Source organism: Maylandia zebra, unplaced genomic scaffold (assembly GCF_041146795.1).
Source record: "Maylandia zebra isolate NMK-2024a unplaced genomic scaffold, Mzebra_GT3a scaffold02, whole genome shotgun sequence".
Lineage (NCBI taxonomy): Eukaryota > Metazoa > Chordata > Actinopteri > Cichliformes > Cichlidae > Maylandia > Maylandia zebra.
Window position 1 is genome coordinate 3231321 of NW_027490032.1, and position 21495 is coordinate 3252815.

The 21495-nt window shown below is 38.8% G+C and overlaps 2 protein-coding genes across 3 annotated transcripts; both read right to left on the reverse strand.

Annotated features, from left to right (window-relative positions):
• Positions 1-281: 281 nt before the first annotated feature.
• LOC101484233 (sialoadhesin) lies at positions 282-12900 on the reverse strand. 2 transcript variants are annotated; one of them, XM_076881074.1, is made up of 13 exons: positions 12814-12900; positions 11886-11960; positions 11453-11528; positions 10289-10396; positions 10116-10148; positions 9080-9361; positions 8505-8771; positions 7449-7754; positions 7094-7354; positions 6337-6585; positions 6071-6133; positions 4942-4993; positions 282-2699 (listed from the first exon to the last, which is right to left on the reverse strand). In XM_076881074.1, the coding sequence occupies exons 3-13, from the start codon at positions 11511-11513 to the stop codon at positions 2651-2653; spliced, it is 1731 nt and encodes a 576-aa protein (XP_076737189.1). In that variant the 5' UTR covers positions 11514-11528; positions 11886-11960; positions 12814-12900; the 3' UTR covers positions 282-2650. The 2 variants fall into 2 exon arrangements, with proteins under 2 accessions (XP_076737189.1, XP_024655387.2); XM_024799619.2 differs by lacking the exon at positions 10289-10396.
• A 5054-nt stretch (positions 12901-17954) lies between these two features.
• On the reverse strand, positions 17955-21111 carry LOC105940468 (uncharacterized). The gene is given in 6 exon segments (XM_076881127.1): positions 17955-18128; positions 18209-18298; positions 18457-18702; positions 18782-19045; positions 19266-19301; positions 21075-21111. Coding segments are annotated over 6 exon segments (771 nt in total). The 5' UTR covers positions 21106-21111; the 3' UTR covers positions 17955-18024.
• Positions 21112-21495: the final 384 nt, after the last annotated feature.

The window sequence follows — 21495 nt, forward strand, 5'->3', positions numbered from 1 at the left end:
CTACCTGAATCGCTTCTTCCTCTGCAGTGGTAGATACCTCCTTGTGACACATTAATAGCTTTCTTCCCTTCATATTCTGTCATAGGCTCATCTTTAGAGCCATATGTGGCAGCTCTGTACCACAAAATGGTCCAGTTGTCAGAGCCGTCCACAAAGCAGCTCAGTGTCACGTTGCCCCCTAGTGGTATCTCATACCTCATTGGTCTCAGTGTGGCAGTGGGTGTGTCAAAAGGGTACTTCGCTTTTCCAGTAGTATTTAGAGAAAAGCAGAAAGAGAGAGATTTATTTTAAAAGCTGTTGTTTCAGTTATTTTATTTTCACCACAAAAACAAAACAGTGTGAAAAAGCAGCATAAAACACAATGTTCAACTTATTCTGCTAAAATAATAACTTGAATTGAAATTGTCCAAATTCGGATGTTAGATGTATGTATGTATAACTCTGAGTTTGTTAGCTTTGCCTAATACCACATATAACAGCTGCTGTTTTATCGTGAGTCCAGCTGAGTCTAGGACCTCAATAAACTGAATATGAACTGTTTACATGAAAATATCTATTTAGGAGATAAAAAATAATCTTTGGTCTTCATAACGTGAGAATAAATGCAAGACAGCTAGCTGGGTCACAGACAAACCGTATAAAATGCATAAAAAATTATGTAAGCAACTTAAATTTATAGTCTTTATTTTGTAATAGGTTTTTTTCTTCTTTTTATTTGTTCTCATATTTACTCTGCACCCAATATTAGTTTTTATCTGACAAGAAGAGGTCTTTCCAGAGGCTTTTGGTGTCATTGTCATGATAGCACACTTTAGACAGTGTTAGAAATATCGTCATGCAGCCACAATTTGAGACAAGCAACTCATCTTACAGTGCAGGTACAGAGATTAATTGTTACATATGTATAAATAGATATGTATATATCTATGACAATGCTCAAGGTAAGATATATATATATATATATATATATATATATATATATATATATATATATATATATATATCTTACTTTGAGCATTGTCAGAGAAAAGTGCTGCAAGCTCTATAACAATTGTTAAATCAAGACATTATCACATTAGCAGACAATCAAAATCATTAAACGATGGGAAAAAAGAAAATTAAAAAAAAAAGATTGCTATACACACACACACACACACACACATACTGGTATGGGTTGTATGCTTTGCCCTTTTCTCAAACCTTAATCACTTAATTTGAAATACATCTGTGTGTCGTCGGCATAACAATGATGTGCAATGTTATACTTCTCAAAGATTGCGCCTAAGGGGAGCATATACAGTGAGAAGAGCAGGGGGCCAAGGACAGATCCTTGAGGCACGCTGCAGGGTTAGGTGCAGCAGAGGAGAAATAAGGGCCAAAATTGATCGAGAAGGACCTATTAGAAAGGTATGACTTAAACTAATCTAGGGTGGCACCTCCAATGCCAACTATGTGTTCAAGCCTCACTAATAGGATGTTATGATCTACCATATCAAAGGCCGAGGATAGATCTAGTAGGACCAAGAATGAAGAGTGTCCAGAGTCAGTATTCAGAAGGAGATCATTGAGGACTCTGAGCAAGGCCGTTTTAGTACTATAACAGGGTTTGTAAGCAGACTGAAATTTATCATAAATGGCATTCACATCCAAATACGGCCGGAGTTGTGAAAGAACGATCCTCTCCAGTATTTTGGACAGGAATGGAAGCTTAGAGATTGGCCTATAGTTCCCAAGATTGTTATAACATCTACAGGTGATTTTTCATTCAGATTGTGTAATAGAATTTTTCACAATCTATTCAGAGATTATTTGGAGTTAAAAAGCTGAAGTCACTTAAGATCATCTATTTCAGTTTTTTCTTACTTCATGGGCCATCACACTGAGTGATGTCTGAATGACATCTTTCATAAGTCATTTTTGGAGGTCCAATTTTGGCCCATGGAAGGGTTGTTTTGTAACACCAGGCAATGTCTTTTTTTCGACATCTGCTGAACATCTAGTGTTGTTATTGCTAGGATCTTTACGTTTACGAGCTATTATTGTTCAAATGTAGTGGTTGTGGATGTCTTTTCAACACATTTTAATAAATGACAATTTCAACCTGGTTACAAACAAATAACTTGATTAATTAACATAAACAAACCAGTCAAAGAAAAACAAGAAAATGTTAAATAACCAAAACAATTACCCACATGTACTTATTAAATATATAGGCTAACACGTAATTAATCATGTTTGTTTATACATAACCCACATTCATATGCATCATGTTGATAACACCACATTAATGTTTATATTTGTAAATTAATAAAAATACATTTATTAATCATGTAAATTCCCTGCACCTGTAATAGACATCCATAACATCCAAAAGATTACTCAGTTAAAATCCAAATGTTGAACATCATATTGACCTTCAAGTTGGGTCACGGTTGGGCTTGGTTGTGTATAGATGTACAGAATTAGTCTTCGACCGACGGACCCAATAAAGACATGATCTGCAAGTCTAGAGCTGGAATTCCTTTTTTGTGCCATATTTGTAGATAATAGTGTATAGAGTATGAGGTATTTAATGTGTTATCTTCAAACAAACTAACTGGAAAATCTGAAGCGTCACTGATATTTGTGTAGCAGAGGAGCAACAGTGGGTTCACAAAAGGATTCTTTTTTGCTTCGCAGCTACGGCTCTCCTCACTGACCTGTAAAACATCCACATAAAGACATAGAAAGTTTTATGATGCCATGATGAGCCAAAACCTGAAATCCTTTAATCAAAAATACTTATATATATATATATATATATATATATATATATATATATATATATATATATATATAAAAAAAAAAAACACCCAGCACGCCCCTGCGGGCGGTTTATCCTTCAAGCTCGGGTCCTCTACCAGAGGCCTGGGAGCTTGAGGGTCCTGCGCAGTATCTTAGCTGTTCCCAGGACTGCGCTCTTCTGGACAGAGATCTCCGATGTTGTTCCTGGGATCTGCTGGAGCCACTCGCCTAGCTTGGGAGTCACCGCACCTAGTGCTCCGATTACCACGGGGACCACCGTTACCTTCACCCTCCACATCCTCTCGAGCTCTTCTCTGAGCCCTTGGTATTTCTCCAGCTTCTCGTGTTCCTTCTTCCTGATATTGCTGTCATTCGGAACCGCTACATCGATCACTACGGCCATCTTCTTCTGTTTGTCTACCACCACTATATCCGGTTGGTTAGCCACCACCATTTTGTCCGTCTGTATCTGGAAGTCCCACAGGATCTTAGCTCGGTCATTCTCCACCACCCTTGGGGGCATCTCCCATTTTGACCTCGGGACTTCCAGGTTATACTCGGCACAGATGTTCCTGTACACTATGCCGGCCACTTGGTTATGGCGTTCCATGTATGCCTTGCCTGCTAGCATCTTGCACCCTGCTGTTATGTGCTGGATTGTCTCTGGGGCATCTTTACACAGCCTGCACCTGGGGTCTTGCCTGGTGTGATAGACCCCAGCCTCTATGGATCTTGTGCTCAGAGCTTGTTCTTGTGCTGCCATGATTAGTGCCTCTGTGCTGTCTTTCAGTCCAGCTTTGTCCAGCCACTGGTAGGATTTCTGGATATCAGCCACCTCCTCTATCTGCCGGTGGTACATACCGTGCAGGGGCCTGTCCTTCCATGATGGTTCCTCGTCTCCCTCCTCTTTCTTGGGTTTCTGCTGCCTGAGGTATTCACTGAGCACTCGGTCAGTTGGGGCCATCTTCCCAATGTATTCTTGGATGTTCCTTGTCTCATCCTGGACTGTGGTGCTGACACTCACCAGTCCCCGGCCCCCTTCCTTCCGCTTAGCGTACAGCCTCAGGGTGCTGGATTTGGGGTGAAACCCTCCATGCATGGTAAGGAGCTTCCTTGTCTTTATGTCAGTGGCTTCTATCTCCTCCTTTGGCCAGCCTATTACCCCAGCAGGGTACCTGATCACGGGCAGGGCGTACGTGTTGATGGCCCAGATCTTGTTCTTACCATTCAGCTGACTCCTCAGGACTTGCCTGACCCTCTGCAGGTACTTGGTGGTTGCAGCTTTTCTAGCGGCCTCTTCATGGTTCCCATTTGCCTGCGGGATCCCCAAGTACTTGTAACTGTCCTCTATGTCTGCAATGTTGCCTTCTGGTAGTTCAATCCCCTCAGTTCTGACTACCTTCCCTCTCTTTGTTACCATCCGACTACACTTCTCCAGTCCGAACGACATTCCAATGTCATTGCTGTATAGCCTGGTAGTGTGGATCAGTGAATCGATGTCTCGTTCACTCTTGGCATACAGCTTGATGTCATCCATGTACAGGAGGTGGCTGACAACTGCTCCGTTCCGTAGTCGGTATCCGTAGCCAGTCTTGTTAATGATCTCACTGAGGGGGTTCAGGCCTATGCAGAACAGCAGTGGGGACAGAGCATCTCCTTGGTAGATCCCGCACTTGATGGTGACTTGTGCTATGGGCTTGGATTTGGCCTCTAGTGTTGTACGCCACATCCCCATTGAGTTCCTGATGAAGGCTCTTAGGGTCCCATTGATCTTGTACAATTCTAGGCATTCCAGTATCCAGCTGTGGGGCATTGAGTCATAGGCCTTCTTGTAATCAATCCAGGCAGTGCACAGGTTGGTCAGTCTGGTCTTGCAGTCTCGGCTGATTGTTCTGTCTACCAGTAGCTGGTGTTTTGCGCCTCTGGTATTCTTGCCAATTCCTTTCTGTGTCCCGCTCATGTATTGACCCATGTGCCTGTTCATCTTAGCCGATATGATGCCTGACAGGAGCTTCCATGTAGTACTGAGGCAGGTTATTGGTCGGTAGTATATATATATATATATATATATATATATATATATATATATATATATATATATATATATATATAATATGTGTGTGTGTGTGTGTGTGTGTGTGTGTGTCTGTACTGTACCATTTCCAGTGTCTTCCATTTTTGTTTGCTGATTCATAGACAGCGGCACTACCTAAAAAAATAAATAAATCCAGCAACAATTATTTTAAAGTCATTAGACTGAATAAACAACAACAACAACAACTTTTATTGTATAAATAAATCCAGAACTATGCAATTTTTCATAATTCAAAATATTTTCATACTGTGAGTCTTTTTAAATTAAAATATTCTTCATTTGGCTGCCGGCTGCCAACACATTATCACATGGTCACCACAACACATTATCTGACTCCATCTCAGCCTCCCTGTCATTCTCCACAGTCACACCAACCCTCTACATACTCGACTAGTTATGGATAGATGACACCTTATGCACCTTATCCCCCTTACTGTGTCAATACTGTGTTGGCGTGTTACTCGATATGTGCTGAATTGTAAAAAACAAAACAAAACCCCCCCAAAACATTTCAGGCTACTGGGATCCCAGATGATACCAGACTGGAGAAAATCATGTTTTCTCTCAACTTGGATTGTTTAATGGAGGATAAAAAGCTAGCACCTCTCCTCTTGGTGATTTGGAAATTGCAGTCAATTTGGCTCGGTCATATGATTTTTTTTTTTTTTAAAGCTATACACACACTGATGAATCTTCTTCTATGGTCGTCTGCTTTACCTCCTCTAGGGCAGCTCCATCTTCAACTTCCTTTGTCCACTATGCCCACTGTCCTCTGCACATATCCAAACCATCTCAGTCTCACCTTCAATCTTGTCAACCTGAGCTGTCCCTCTGATGTACTCATTTCTACTCTTGTCTATCCTGGTCACTCCCAATGAAAATCTTAATATCACAAATCACCCCTGACACATTGTCAAACATGTCCTGCTCCACCCTCACAAACTTCTCTGTCACTTCTGACTTCCTCCAGCAGAACCACAGTTGCTCTCTTGACACCATATCATGTCACAGTGTGTGAATGTGTGTGTGAATGGGTGAATGACTGAATGTAGTATGAAGCGCTTTGGGGTCCTTAGGGACTAGAAAAGCGCTATACAAATGCAGGCCATTTACCATTTACATAAAAATTTGACTTGTAACGCAGCCTCAATCAAAATTAAAATTTTAATAATAACAAATTTAAGTACTGACCAGGATGAAGGGGGCTGTTTTCACTACTTTCACTCTGGCTGAAGATTTCAGGTGGTACAGTAGCTAGTGTGATACCAAACATTTAAACAGTATTAAATGACACTATATGAGACATTTTTCAAAATACAATTTTAAAACCATTCTCCCAAAAAAGAACAAGATTATTTCGATGCTCATATATGTGCTAATACAACAAATGACACGTGAGTTCCTTCTCAAAGATTACAATTATTTAAAAAGAAGTCACATTTTCAAATGCTACTCACATTTAACCGTCATGTAACGCGATGGTGACTCTTTTCCTGAGTACTGACACTTGTAGAAACCTTCATCAGACTTTGACACTGCCAAGAAGTTCAGCTCCTCTCGGGAATCATTTTGGACAAGTTTGTCATTGTGATAAAAAGCCACATTGGGAAAGATTTTTTTTCTTCTCAAGTTGCAACTAAGACTAACAAAAGTTCCCTCATTCACAGGATCAACAGGGACCACCATGAGAGGACCAGAATAAAAGTCTGCAAAACATACAGAAGATATTGTTTCAAATGGATCAGCTGGTGCTGGATTTTAGAAAATAAAAAAGAGGAAAAAAAACATGTGCAATAATAATTACTGATTGATCAAATGTGTTATAGCTTATAGCTAAAGATCTGATATGTGACTTATAAAAAAAAAACAACAAAATCGTCCTTTCTTTTAGCTCATAGAGCCCTTTCAACTGTCAAGTGTGTCTCAGCGAGATGCTATTCAGCCTCAGCTGAATGGGGAGTACAATTACATCATAATCATATATATATATATATATATATGTTCTTGAAAAATGTTGGTAAATTAATTTATAAAACATGGAATGAAATAAAACTAATAACGAAGAGTATTATGCTGCTGAGTTGAGATTCCAAAAATAAAATAATCTTTACATTTCTGCCTCTTTTTCCATGAAAGAATTGCTTAACATACATAGTGATAGAAATATTCATGAAACGTTATAACACAAAAGGGGAAAAAAACCATTCTACAAACCCTGTAAAGTGATGTTGACTGCATTGCTGAACTCTTTTAACATAGACTCACACCAGTACACTCCGTCATCTGAATATGTTGTGTCGATTGTGCATACAGATTCTCCTGACAGCCAAAAGTTGCTACAATATGGCCGGCCATTCTCTGGGAACTTCCTCACTCTCCATGAAGAAGAGTTTCCCTTACAAGTCAGTTTGACAAAGTCAGAGCCAAAATTTTGCACTACAGGGCCGACTGTGAGAGACGCTGCTGATGAAGCATCTGAAAAACAACATGGATCAATAAGTGAAAGCACAGGAAGAACACATAAAAACTAAGCATCATTACAAGTATTGAGAGACAGAAAGAAACTGACCAGCAGACCAGACAAACTTTGGATCGCTGTAGTAGGTGTAGTAGTAGTTGCTTCCTCTTTCCGCTCTGCACACATATGCTGCTGTGCTTGTCTGCCCAGTAATGATGTACAAACTCTGAGCAGTCTTGCTGCCATCAGGTAGCAGCTCATACGTGTAGGGCTCCTCTGTTATTTTATAATAAGGAACAGCTTTATACCAGGAGAAGCTCCATCCTTCAGAAGGATATTCAACCTCACAGTTCAGAGTTACTGAGGCTCCAGGACTGAGCCATGAGGGAGACAGAGTGAGGACAGGATGCAGTTTAACTGTTGAAACAAGATTTTTAGATTAGGCTTTTTTATTTATGTATTTTTTTAAATAATATTGGTATATGATGGGTCCACAAATCAGGCCAGGTTCACTCTGCCCTTTTGAGCAAAAACATTTAAATAACTGGATGAAAACATGTAAATAAATATCACCAAATCTTGACAGTGGAATTACAAACTGTACCACTGTCATACATAATACTAATTTTATTGTTGTCATTTGAACCACACCATGTCACAATACGCTGTGTGTGGCACACATAAAGTAACACACTGGAGAACACAATAACAGACACTGAGATACAACTGGAAAAACACGACATTTAGATGTGACAGACTGAGAGGGAGTAAAAAAAGGGAAATATGCACAAAGATGCTGAAGACAGAACAGATCAGACAAGGACAGACTAGGCATGAAAAAGGGAACCAACATAAAACAAGAAATCCAGTGCTATAGCTACCAAATTCAGAAAAAAAACACACATTCTAGAACTAGAACATAAATAATTTCTTAACTCCAAGGCAAAGAATCACATGTTCAGCACAAACTCAAAATACTGGGTCATTATTTAATTAATCAGTCAAGTGACGAGTTGCTTTTCTTTCCAAGCTCCTTAGGTTACCATGGCCTGGATGAATGAGAATCTGCACAGACAAGTTATCGTATGTCTTTTTTTTTTTGGGTTTTTTTGTTTTTTTACTAATTTGAATGAAGCAGTTTATATGGATGAAAGATGCCCAACTTACATGATACAGTTACTGGAATGACATTACTCCACTGTGTGAAGGAAAGATCCGTTTTGCCTCTGCATTGATAATCTCCATTGTCATCCCAACCAACATTGTAGAATGTTCTTTCATTGGTTGTATAATATGTGGTAAACCTTTTTGGTCTCCAATCATAGCTCCAGTAAGTTCCTTCACCTCCCTGGATGTCACATCTGACAGTGAATGTTTCACCCATGTATATCTTAGTCCAGTTGGGCTTCAGGGTCAAAATGGCTGTAATAGGAACTGTTCACATAAAATATGAAATTAAAAGAAACACAGAAGCATCATCTAATTCAATCCAATTAAATTTATTTACATAGCACCAAATGATGCCAACAATTGCCTCAAGGCTCTTTATATTGTGATGTAAATACCCTGATATATATATATATATATATATATATATATATATATATATATATATATATATATATACACACACACACAAAGTCTCTCTATCTGTCTCGCTGAGAGGAAGACAAAACGAAGGACAGATCACATAATCTCATAACTTTAACTTCCATGGCTAAGAGATAAATAGGAAAACTTACGAGTATCTTCAATGATGGCAGCATTACTTTGGTGTGTGATGCTACCTGAATCGCTTCTTCCTCTGCAGTGGTAGATACCTCCTTGTGACACATTAATAGCTTTCTTCCCTTCATATTCTGTCATAGGCTCGTCTTTAGAGCCATATGTGGCAGCTCTGTACCACAAAATGGTCCAGTTGTCAGAGCCGTCCACAAAGCAGCTCAGTGTCACGTTGCCCCCTAGTGGTATCTCATACCTCATTGGTCTCAGTGTGGCAGTGGGTGTGTCAAAAGGGTACTTAACTTTTCCAGTAGTATTTAGAGAAAAGCAGAAAGAGAGAGATTTATTTTAAAAGCTGTTGTTTCAGTTATTTTATTTTCACCACAAAAACAAAACAGTGTGAAAAAGCAGCATAAAACACAATGTTCAACTTATTCTGCTAAAATAATAACTTGAATTGAAATTGTCCAAATTCGGATGTTAGGGGTATGTATGTATAACTCTGAGTTTGTTAGCTTTGCCTAGCACCACATATAACAGTGGCTGTTTTATCATGAGTCTAGGACCTCAATAAACTGAATATGAACTGTTTACATAAAAATATCCATTTAGGAGATAAAAAACAAAACAAAAAAAACTTTGGTCTTCATAACATAAGAATAAATGCAAGACAGCTAGCTGGGTCACTATTTATGCATGTGTTGTTGTCTTACCGTTTTTGAGACAACTTAAATTTAAAGTCTTTATTTTGTACTAGGTTTCTTTCATCTTTTTCTTTCTTTTCATATTTCCTCTGCCCAATAGTAGTTTTTATCTGACAGGAAGAGGTCTTTCCAGAGGCTTTTGGTGTCTTCGTGATAATAGGACACTTTAGCCAGTGTTAAAAATACTCTTCATCAACCGCAATTTGAGACAAGGAACTCATCTTACAGTGAAGGTACATAGAATTAACTGTTACATATGTACAATATAAATACAGAGAAAATGTAACTTTAATTGTAACTTAGAGTGCGGATAGTTTATATATTATAAAAGAGAAAGAAAACAACTTCTTACCTCGAGCATCGTCAGAGAAAAGTGCTGCAAGCTCTGTAGCAAAGATTAAATCAGGACATTATCAAATTAGCAGACTATCAAAATCATTAAACGATGGAAAAAAGGAAACTTTACAAAAGATTGCCTGCCACACACACACACACACACGCACATACATACACACATACACATACTGGTATGGGTGGTATGCTTTGCCCTTTTCTCAAACCCTGCTAATCGTTGGTCTAGATGGAGTAGTCTTTCCACAGGTCCTGGACTCCTGAATGTATGGCTGCGCTGTTCTAAAAAGTATGGGGGGAAAAATGGGTCACTTCAGACCTCTTACACTGTGTGTGGAAGTCAATAAAATCTAAAACACACCAACTGGACATTTTGAATTTGGGCAAATATGTGGTTCACAAGGTCAAAATAAACAGTTTATAAGGACTTTAAAGGGACAATGATGTAATTTATTAAATCCCACCTCATTAACATAAATACACCTTTGACATAACTGTGTTACTGGAACAGCAGTATTTGATTAACAAAAATCTGGTTTTGCTAAACATAACCCTAAAATATGTAAATCAAAATATATTCAAAATGTATATAATATATTTTATGAAAATAAAGAGAAAAAAAAATTACTCTTGTTTTACAAAAGCTTTTTTCTTGTTTGAAGAACAGCTGGAGGGCTGTAGTCACAGTGGGTTCTTGTTCCCCTCTCCACACAGCATCTTTGGATTTCAGAGTGGTCATCGGGTTCTTGGTCAGCGTTCTCACTAAAGCCAGTCTATGTCAACTGCTCAGTTTGGGCAGCTGAATAGTTCTCACAAGGGTCCTATTTGTGCCGAACCTCTTCCATTTGACAATTATGGAGCTCACTACACTCTTGGGAACCGTCAGTAGAGCAGAACATTTTCTGCAGCCTTGCACACAGCTTTGCATTGTAAAACCTCATCTCTGACCTCTGCATAGAGTTCCTTTGACTTTATGGCCTTATTTTTGCTCTGATGTGGATAATCAGGTGTGAAGCCTTCTATAAAGAGTTGTATGCTTTTCCACATCATGTCTAATCAGTTTTGGTCCACAGGTGTACTCCAGTCAAGCTTTGGAAGCATCTTATAGCAATGATCAATTCATTTATTTCATTTTGATTACAGTTTGTCATCATGACATACTGAGAGTAGATTATTAAGAAAAAATGAGACTGAATAACTCTGGGGAAAAAAGTAAACAAGGATATAGACAAAGTCATGTAACTCAATGGAAAGTTAAATCATAATCCAACCCTCCTGATTCGCTTTTCCTCTTTTCTCTGTAAGGACACATTCAAAACGACTGGTGCATGTGTTTACCTGAAAGTGCAATGAGAGCAGACAGGAAGAGCAGGGGGTGGAGCATCTTGTAGGGAGCCATCTAGCGGATAGGGAACTATAAGACAACAAAGATCGAAACCACTAAACAGAAAGTTAAAGACACATTCTGAACAGTGCACATTATTAAAAAAAATCATAACATGCGAACAGACTCAGTGTTTGAACAAAGAAAGTGTAGTGATTGTAATTCATCTCTAAAATCTGATTCCTCACACTTATATTTCACACATTTCTCTAGACTGGAAGAGAACTCAGTTTGCTATTTTTGTTTTTATTTAATAATCAAATCCAAAAGTTTAAAGTGTTCCTCGCCCAGCATATTTACTATAAATAGTCTGTCACACAGTCACTAGATTTTTTTCAATAAATACCAGGCATGTTTCATTTCTGGGATGTAGAGTTTGGAGTTTACCTCAAATATAACCAGCTGTGTGTCTGTGATAAACACACTTATGTTGTGGGTAAAGAAGTCACTTCTTGATTCTGCCTAAAACAACATGGATAAAAAAAAAGTTGCATTTTTTAAATGGGTCACTTAGTGCAAATCTCCTGGAGTTTCAGTCTTTGCAGAGCAAACAATAATTTTTAATGCCATCCTTCCTTACAAACAAAACTGGGATTAAGCAATTATGAAAAATTATAATTTGTTTAAATTAAGCAATTATAAACAAATTATGAAAACTAACATAAAGATGTAAGCAGCCCGAGGCTCCTTTTGCAGGAACATTACAAAATAACATTTTGAATAAGTTGCATTTGAAGGTTGTACATTTAATAACATTATATTTTACATTCACCTGACTTTACATCATTATCATCACATCACATGGTTAACTACGTTAACATTATGGCAACAATGCATAAAAGAACCATTATTATCTGAACTAAAATGCTAAACTGGCTGTATGTTTTTGTAAGATCTACATATACCTTTACTGACTCTGTTAAAAGTCACAGATTAATTTCAGGCAATCATTAAAATATACTTTTACACAGAGGGATGGAGTTCAGTAAAGTATTTTCATTATTTAAAAGTGTTTTTAAAAAGTCACTTCCTGTTATTTCTCCAGATGACACCACAGAGCTGCCTTTGGATCTCTGTGTTTTTATTGTTTTTCTTGTGCAGCTTGTTTACAGTCCTGATGTGTTTCAAGTAGAACTTTGCAATGTGGATGTAAGTAAGTAGGTAAAGTTTATTTAAATAACGCTTTTCACATATTTCACATATAAAAGTGTCAAATTAAAAGACAATATTGAAAAGAGATTCATGTTAAAACTGAATTAGAATAAATAAAGTACAGGTGCCGGCGTGCTGAGGAGTAGATTGCGGCTCATCTTACCTTGGCTCTGATGAAGGCTGCTGTTCAGAAGGCGATCCTGGTGCAGCTGGACAGATTTGTCTCTGAGGACAGCTCTGTTTATGTGAGTCCTCACCTTTGTTCATGCCCAGGATAGGATGGGTGGAGGTGTAGTTCACAGTTGAGCTGCCTGATGGGAACCTCCCACTGATGATTCATTATGTAAAAACGAGGCCTTGACTGCTCCAATCAGAGAGCATAATTAATTGCACCACTGCCTGAAATGGTAGCAACAGAGTTAGCTGGGAAACGTCTATAACTCACAGTACTGTGAGTCTTGCCTGATGTCGGTGTAATCACAGTTAAAGTGGGATTTGGCAGATTTCCAACCCTTACCCGTATTATGAAAAGTTTAACCTGCCGAGCACTGTGACGACCTGAGCGGCAGCATTCTGTCGCTCTGAAGATGCTTCAGTGATAAGTCAGCGACGACAGAGCTCATTCCTGGAGCAGGGGTGCATTCCTTTTACTCGTGCTAAAGTGAGCAGTAGCGCTGTGTGCATAAACCCTGCTTTTCACCTGCTGTATGTGTAATATATATGTGTGGTATTTATTAAACTTAAAGCAAAGGCTTTAAGTTTAATAAAGCCAGGCTGACAAACCATCTGTCAGCCTGGCTGTGGCACAACAGACACTGTGCTATAACACTGTGCCAGTTTGTGCCTCTTTATGAGGTTCATGAGTCCTACAGCTTTGGTGTCACTATTGCAAATAAAGTTAAACGTCGAACTGCAGTGTGAACTAACCAAGAACTGCAGTTTGCCAATCGTGGCTGCTCAGGAGCTCTTTGCCAGCATAAAGCCAATGTAAAGGGAGAATCTGCCAAATCATAAAATTATTACAAACTGGTAGTTGTCGTTCTGTTAACAGCTGCACTGCAAACAAATAAGTCAAATCAGAGCCTGATGTTCCACTCCTTGTAACTCGTGTAGTTTTGATGCCAAGCAACAACATGTACAGTCATACAGTGCTGTGCAAAACTCTTGAGCCTCCTCTCACTTCATAATTGTCATCTTCCAAAACAGCATTTTTGTAACTTTTAAAGTGCTCTTGAGTGACATTTATAGGCTTTCTAAAGGTTTTTCAGTTTTTTCTTTGGACATTAGCAGGGTTTTCACTTTGTTCCAGTCCCATCCATGTATCCAGCTATTTTCAGAAGACTGTTTCATACAGTTTGGCAGGAAGGTGCACAAGTTGATTCCTAAAGAGCTGAAGACTATCACAGCATAGTGTGCAGGATTTCCTTAAGAACTTTGAGAAAAAATGACCAGTGGAGGAGTAAAGAAGTGTCAGGCTTGAAAAACAAATTTAATAAATACAAGTGTAGGCTGGTTCTCAGGAGGATATATAATATAATCTTTAACAGAAAAGGAAAAAAAAGAAATTAAGAATATGATCAAGTAGAAGGATGATATGGAAAATTAATAAAATAAATCAGACGATATCCAAAGAAACACTTTGAAAGACCTCCAGAAACCCGGTGGAACTACTTATCAACACTACTTGAAAACATAGAGAAGAATGTCTGGCTTCTTGGTAGGAAAAGATGAAGAAGTGACAAGTGAGGGGTGGATCAAGAACACTGAACACTACTGTGCATTTCTTTGCTGTACATTCTCCCTGGGTGAAACCTTTGACTTCAGTGCTATGTACCAAAACAAAGTGCAACACGAACTATGTCATGCCAAGCTTGTACACTTTGTCAACTCTGAGTGGCAGCATTCAGTCACTCAGAGATAAGTCAGTGGGGGGACAACTCATTCCTGGAATTCAGTTTGCCATCATTTGCTCTATTTTCCTGAAGAGAACAACAGGATGCAAAAGTCTAAAGCTCATGTTTGTGTCTTTCTAATTTTTTCCAAGCAGCCAGCTGTTCTAGTAGATTTGTTTAAGTGGTCTTCAGTAATAGTTCTTACCTTGACTTACAGTCCTGACAGTGGTGCTATTTAAAAAAAGCAATGTTTGTTGCCACATGAAGAATGCATTGGGGTTTCATTGATACTGAAGTTGCATTAAACTAAGTCACGGGGTGCAGCACTGTATCCTGGGAATAGATGAACTACATGTGGTCATTGTGAACTTACAGAGTTTGTCATGATTAGGCTGTGTGCAGGCACGATGAGGACCCAAACACAAGCTCACGGAGGCAGGAATGAACTCAAAACACAGTTTTATTGCTGAGGGAAGTTAAGGCGATACAAAATAATATGAAACTAAACTGGGAAGTCATAAAGGAGGACTCACGAGGAAACACACGAAGGGGCACACAGTCATGACGGAGAACACAACCCTGAACTGAGGGAGACGCGGACATAAATACTCAGAGGGTTAACGAGGGAAGTGGGAGCACACGGGGAACACAGCTGACACAGATAATCGTAACGAGACAGGGCAGGAGTGAACACAACATGACGCATACTGACGAGAGACTGTCAAAGTAAAACAGGAAGTACACAGAGGTTCAGACAGGAGGCGAGAGAGCACGGGGAGAGCACAGACACAAGGGCTGGGGAAAACATGGAATAAAACACAAGGAGGGGAAACGAGGGCTCACAGATACACACAGGGAGTAATCAAATAAGGAACATCTTAACAGAACAACCTAGGAACCAAGGCATGAATAAAGAACAAAATACAAAACACACGACAACTAAGAATACTGGGCCAACATGGCCCAGGACCATGACATTGTTTCTCATTATTACGTGTACATTTTTCACCTCAATACACAGACTCAGATTTCACTCGTTATCTAAGTAGGCAATATCACCAGTGAGTTAAACTGTCCAAATGCACAGCAGACATAAACATATTTGTAGGTTGGTTAAAAAATAATAATTTGGACCTCTGTGTAATTTTTGTCTTTCACAATTAATTGAATATTTTTTTTCAATAATTCTTTCAATAACAGAGAATAGGCTCCTGTAAGAAACTATGTGCTCAGTATTGCTTCTTGCTTCTTTTCCACTAATCAGGTGCCTGCCTTGTTTTTTTTTTAAAGTAATGTTAGAGAAAGAAGTGGGAGTAATGTTAGTAGATATGTTTCTACAGCAAGAAGACATTAAACACTTGTAGACTAAACACCTCTTTTGCAATGCACCATGTTTTTGACTTTGTCTGTTGAAGGTCCATTGCATTTTGTTAAGCAGGTAAAGTTTTCAAACTTTAGGATTTATTACAGCTAATTTATGCTCAACGTAACAGATTTGGTGGTGAGTCAGTGGAGCGAAAAAACAGATCTCTAAAAGGTAGATAACCTGACTGCCATTAGGTATTAGGAAGAAATTGTTGCCAGACAACAAAAACAAACCAAAACACATTGTGGGTGAGTGGCTGAAGTCAGTTGGGAGACCGCACACGAAATTAAATACATGAAAACATGTCAGTACCTGTAAGATGCCTTCATTGGCAGTTCTTTATGTTCACTATTTGATAGCAAACCTTTCTGTTTTAATATAAGAGAATTTCAACAGTACTTATTAGTTACTTTGATTAAGTTTTGTCTTAGTATTTTCTTGTGTTGCACATTTTTGACACATTTTTTTTTCTACCTGACTGTGGTTCAGCACAGAGGAAGTGAGCTGGAGGTGGTTTGATTACTGATGAGTGACTGCATCAGTAATCAGTCTGCTTTAACCACAGACTTGCTGTTAGAAAAACTGAGACACTGCGACAAAGACCAAAACTGTGACAGGATCTTGCCATCAATGTGGGAGAAACACATTTCTAAAGTCTTTGTTTTAGCCAGAAAACAGGAAACGCTTCATGCAGGTTGACCTGCAGCAGTCTTCCTGCAAACACTACACAGAAAAAAAAAGAAACTATGGGCTCAAAATGGGTCATAAATATTTTGTACTTGTAAATCAAATGCATATTTTTGTTTTGTAACCTCCTAAAACAAAATATGTGAAAATTCAATGTTTGTGCGTCTATAGATGAGAATTTGTGTGTTTGTAAAAAATATTTACTCAAGTTACACATTTTTTGCTTAAGGTCTGGTTACAGATACAAAGCAAAAACCTGCATGTAAAACATCTGCGCTCAGGTTTCCTGGCTGCGTGTGGCTTTCAACTTAGACGTACAAATTTTGACTTGATTTTTCTTCCTTTCAGCTGATTGGTCAATGTCATGTCAATCAGAAATTTAACAATCCAGTCCAAGAACAGATGGGTTTGGCTGTTGGAGGGGTGCGTTAGGTAGAGTTTTACACTCAGTTTTTTACAAAATATTTATGACCACACTTTGAGCTCATGCAAAACAGACTGTGAGCCACCACAAAGTCACGAAACTATGCAAATTTGTGTAAAATATGATGGACGCCATCTCAAAGAAAATTATACTCATCTTATACTCAGACTGCAAAACTCTGGGGTTGACATTTTTGCCAGAGTTAGGGTACAAAGTGTGCCAAGAAAATATGGCCCACACCTCTACACCATGACCATCATCAACCTGAACTGCTGATAAAAGGAAGGATCCATGATTTTATAACATTGTTGTAGTGTAAACGTTGTCATAGATGCTATCCTGCATACTTTGATTGTAACAAGTGCTTATCTGAGTTATTATGAACCTACTGTGCCATCAAATCAATCAGATCACTCACGTCAGACCTATGACATCAATAAGGCATTTTCTCCCACAGAACACTTCTGCTTTGTATTTTGATTTACTAAAATATAAATGTTTTAGGGTCCCAGGGGAGTCTAGGTCACAGCTTTGGAAGGTGCTTCAGGTCAAGAGGAAGTTAGGTGTAAGTGGTGGTGCTACAGAAAAAGCTGAGAGCAAACACACCACAAATGGCTAAAATAGAGACACATTCAAAGTTTCAGTTACACAGAGAAGTGTCAAACGAGAGTCTGCAGGCTGTGATGTACATGAGTCTGTGGAAAACAACACAGGTTATGTGCATTTACTACCACAGTATAAAGATACGGGCGTCATGTTAACTGCTGACATGTACTTGTGTTGTTGTTGATCAAGCCTGCCTGGTGCTAACATAAAACCTATAATATAAAAATGTGCCACAGCAACATCAGGATGTCAACAAGCTCTTTCTGTTATACTGACATGTAAAAAAAAGCTGACAGAACAATCAAAATTTATTCATAAAGCTCAGACAAACAAAGACTCGCATTGTGATGTCACATAAAATTCAGTCACAGTGACCTAATAACCACAATTTGATGGAGCTCAGAACTGATGCTCAGAGGTCACCGCCGCAATATCATCATAGTCCTCAGACATTCTCTGCTCAGCATTGGCTGCTGTTGCCAAGATGACGGTGGGGTCATTTCCTGTAACATGAGGTCATCAGATATTTTTGAGGCAAAAGCAATTGAGTTTGATAAATAATCAAGGATACTCAGAGTCTTACCTTTGGCTCTGTGTTGATATAAAGACACCAAGACGAGAGTGGAGATGAAGTATGGACAGATCACCACCAGGTGACAGACCAGCCTGATCACTAGAGGGAGGGTGGTGGAGGAAGGGGACAAAGCAGAGGTAGGGTACATATTTGTAGAGGTGGTGGGCAAGGTTGTGGTTGTAGGTCTCCCTGCAGAGAGTTCTGGTCAGTGAATATATGGACAAAATAAGAGGTGAAATCAGAGTGAAGCTCCTCACCTGTGACAGTGATCCAGCTGGATGGAGACTCTCCATGACCGCTGATGTCACACTTGTAGAGGCCTTCATCAGACCTGGAAACATGCTGGATGGTCATGTGACCTGTAGGCTGCTTCCTGATGAGGGAGCCATCTTTATAGAAAGCAGCTGGGAGGTTGGAGGGAGTGGTCTTTGTTTTACTGAGCAGAGTGACGTCATCTCCCTCCATCACAGGGAGGACAGGACTCTGCAGGATCACTGATCCACCTCAACACAGAGACAAACTACAGCATTTCATCCATTTACACACAGCTTCATCAACACTAACTCCACACACTCAGCTTACCAGTGACTGTCAGGTTAACCATGTTACTGATGGGACCCTCTCTGGACTCACACCAGTAAACTCCACTGTGTGATGTGTAAATGTAACTGATGTTACATGAAGAACCAGCTGCTTCTCCCCACCCATCTCCACACTGAGTCCTCTGTTGTTTGCTTGTGTTTCTCCTCAGAGTCTATCCAGCAGAGCTGTCGTCCTCCTCACAGCTCAGAGACACAAAGGCTCTAATAAAAAACTGAGAACTGCTGGGACTCACAGTCAGACGAGCTGTGAAGAGAATATTTAGTAATTTCTATCACATAAAATAAATGATGTGACTCTACTTCCTTTATACCTATGAGGGTTACCGTAAGTATTTAGCAGGCTGAAGTGATCTGTTTCTGCATGATTGTCATGTCATGCTACAAGAAAGCTCAAAAAAGGACGAGGCACTTAGTGAGGTTCAGTTCATGTCAGGTTTAAACTGTGACAGAAGAAGGTTACTGACCTTGGTTTGTTGTGCAGCTCAGCAGTGAGATCAGAACTAAAGAGAAATGACACTTAGTTTAATTTGAGTTTGACATTTAACTAAACAGGAGTAAAAACAAATCCACCAGACTGTGAAGAACACAGTCTGAGTTGATACTGATAAGCGTAGAAAGGATGAAACAGTTTTCTCTTTCGTGTCCTACACAGAGGCATGTGTGCTGGACTATAGTGCTGATAATCTGTTAATATCAGCAGGGACACGGTGTAAAGCAGTACATTTACTCGAGTGGTTAATGGAAATTCTACATACTTTATACTATGTTTAAGCATTTCTTTGTTTTGCACCTTTCAACTTCAGCTCAGCTGTATCTTGGATTAAAACATTGCACTGCACACCAGATATTTTAAAGATTTAAGTACCATATGTTGTTATATTATTATAGATAAACTTACCGAGTAGTACATATTAAGTCGGTTTTTCATTAAAACAGTTGGTTGGACACATATGCTGGACTCACAACAAGGGAAACAAACTCAAAACAGCTTTAATGCTGAAATTGTTCAAAATACAAAAAACAAAACAAGGCAGTGCTGGAGCCAGGAGTACAAAACTAGGAATCTAGGGAAAGACACAAAAAACAGGAGCACACTGCATTGCAGGCACGATGGCAGACAAGGGGAGAGTATAAAGGTGGGAATAAATCAGGAATAACAAGAACAGGGTGAATTAACTAGAGACTTAAGAGACAAAAGTCAACCAAAATGAAATAAAATACAACAGCAAGTAACAGATGATAAGGCAAGGCAAGGCAAATTTATTTGTATAGCACAATTCAACAACAAGGTGATTCAAAGTGCTTTACAGAGACATTAGAAACAAAAACAAATAAAAAGCATGATTTAAAATTGATTAAAACAAGCAAACAAACAAACTAACTAAACACACACATTCACATTCACACCTGTTCGCGCGATCTGAACCCTTATCGTAAGGGGAGCTACCAGTCCTTCTGTGGACGAGCTACTTTCTATTTTAAATTCCCTGAATTTAAAATACTCTCTAGATAAGCTCACATATGTGAATTTAACATAGAGAGAGAAGACAAACATGGAGGCAAGACTGAATGAACAGAATAAGAACACAAAAGGCTCGTCATAAAATGTCAAGGAACTAGAAGCATAACAAGAAATTAAGAAGCACCAGAAAAGCAAAACTAACATCATGAACAAAGACTATGGAGCACAAACATAACATCTATCTTAAAACCAAAAATAAAGCCACAAACCCACGACACACAGAATAAATGAGCATCAGGACAGAAGAACTGAAATAACAGCAAAAGGAACTAGTATCAGGTAAACTGATATAAAGACCAATGAACCATAAGAAATAATAACAAGCTAAATGTCAACAGTGCAAAATACAGAACCAAGATACAAATACACAAAAAACTGAGAAATTCAAACAGAGGAATTTTACTTTTTGGATAGAGAAATCTTTGTACCTTTATACCTTCTGATATTTATGAAAGTAGCTTCTTTTAGAATTTTTTTTAAAATTGCTGTTGAACAAAAACCACATTAAGCTACACTAAATGTCATGCATCTGTATGACGGATGTACACAAAACTGTAAATCAGTGTATCCATGTCAATTTTCTGCACTGTATTAATTTATTATGAAATATTCTGATTCCCTGTTGACCCTCTTCCTTTTTTTGGTGTCCTTGATAAAAACTCATCTACTGCCGTCCTATTCTAATCCAACCTGAATGCATGTTCCTGAAGAAATGACAGATATTCATAGATAATCATTTCAGTGTACTTACTGAGCAGCCACAGCAGAGATGTGTTCTTCATCCTACTCTCTGTGATATCAGGTCAACACTTTAACCAGTTCACGGTCAGTTAAAGTCAAACCGTAATCCTCTGCTCTGTGACAGGATGTAAGTGTTGTGGTTTTTAGCGGAAGCAAAGTTTCTTTGTCTGACTGCAACAAATACAAGAGAAAAAAAGCTTTAAAATGGTCAAACTGACTGTTAAGTGACTGTAGACATGGGCCCCAACAAATTTAGTTGACATAAAGGGGAGCAGATCCCTTCACTGACTTTAAAAAACAAACAAACAAACATTGTGAGTGGCTGAAGTCAGTCAGGAAACCACACACACACAAATCCCCACCAAAAACATGTAAATAACAAAAAAAAAAAGATATTTATAGATCGCCCACATGGTGCCTTTACTGACAGG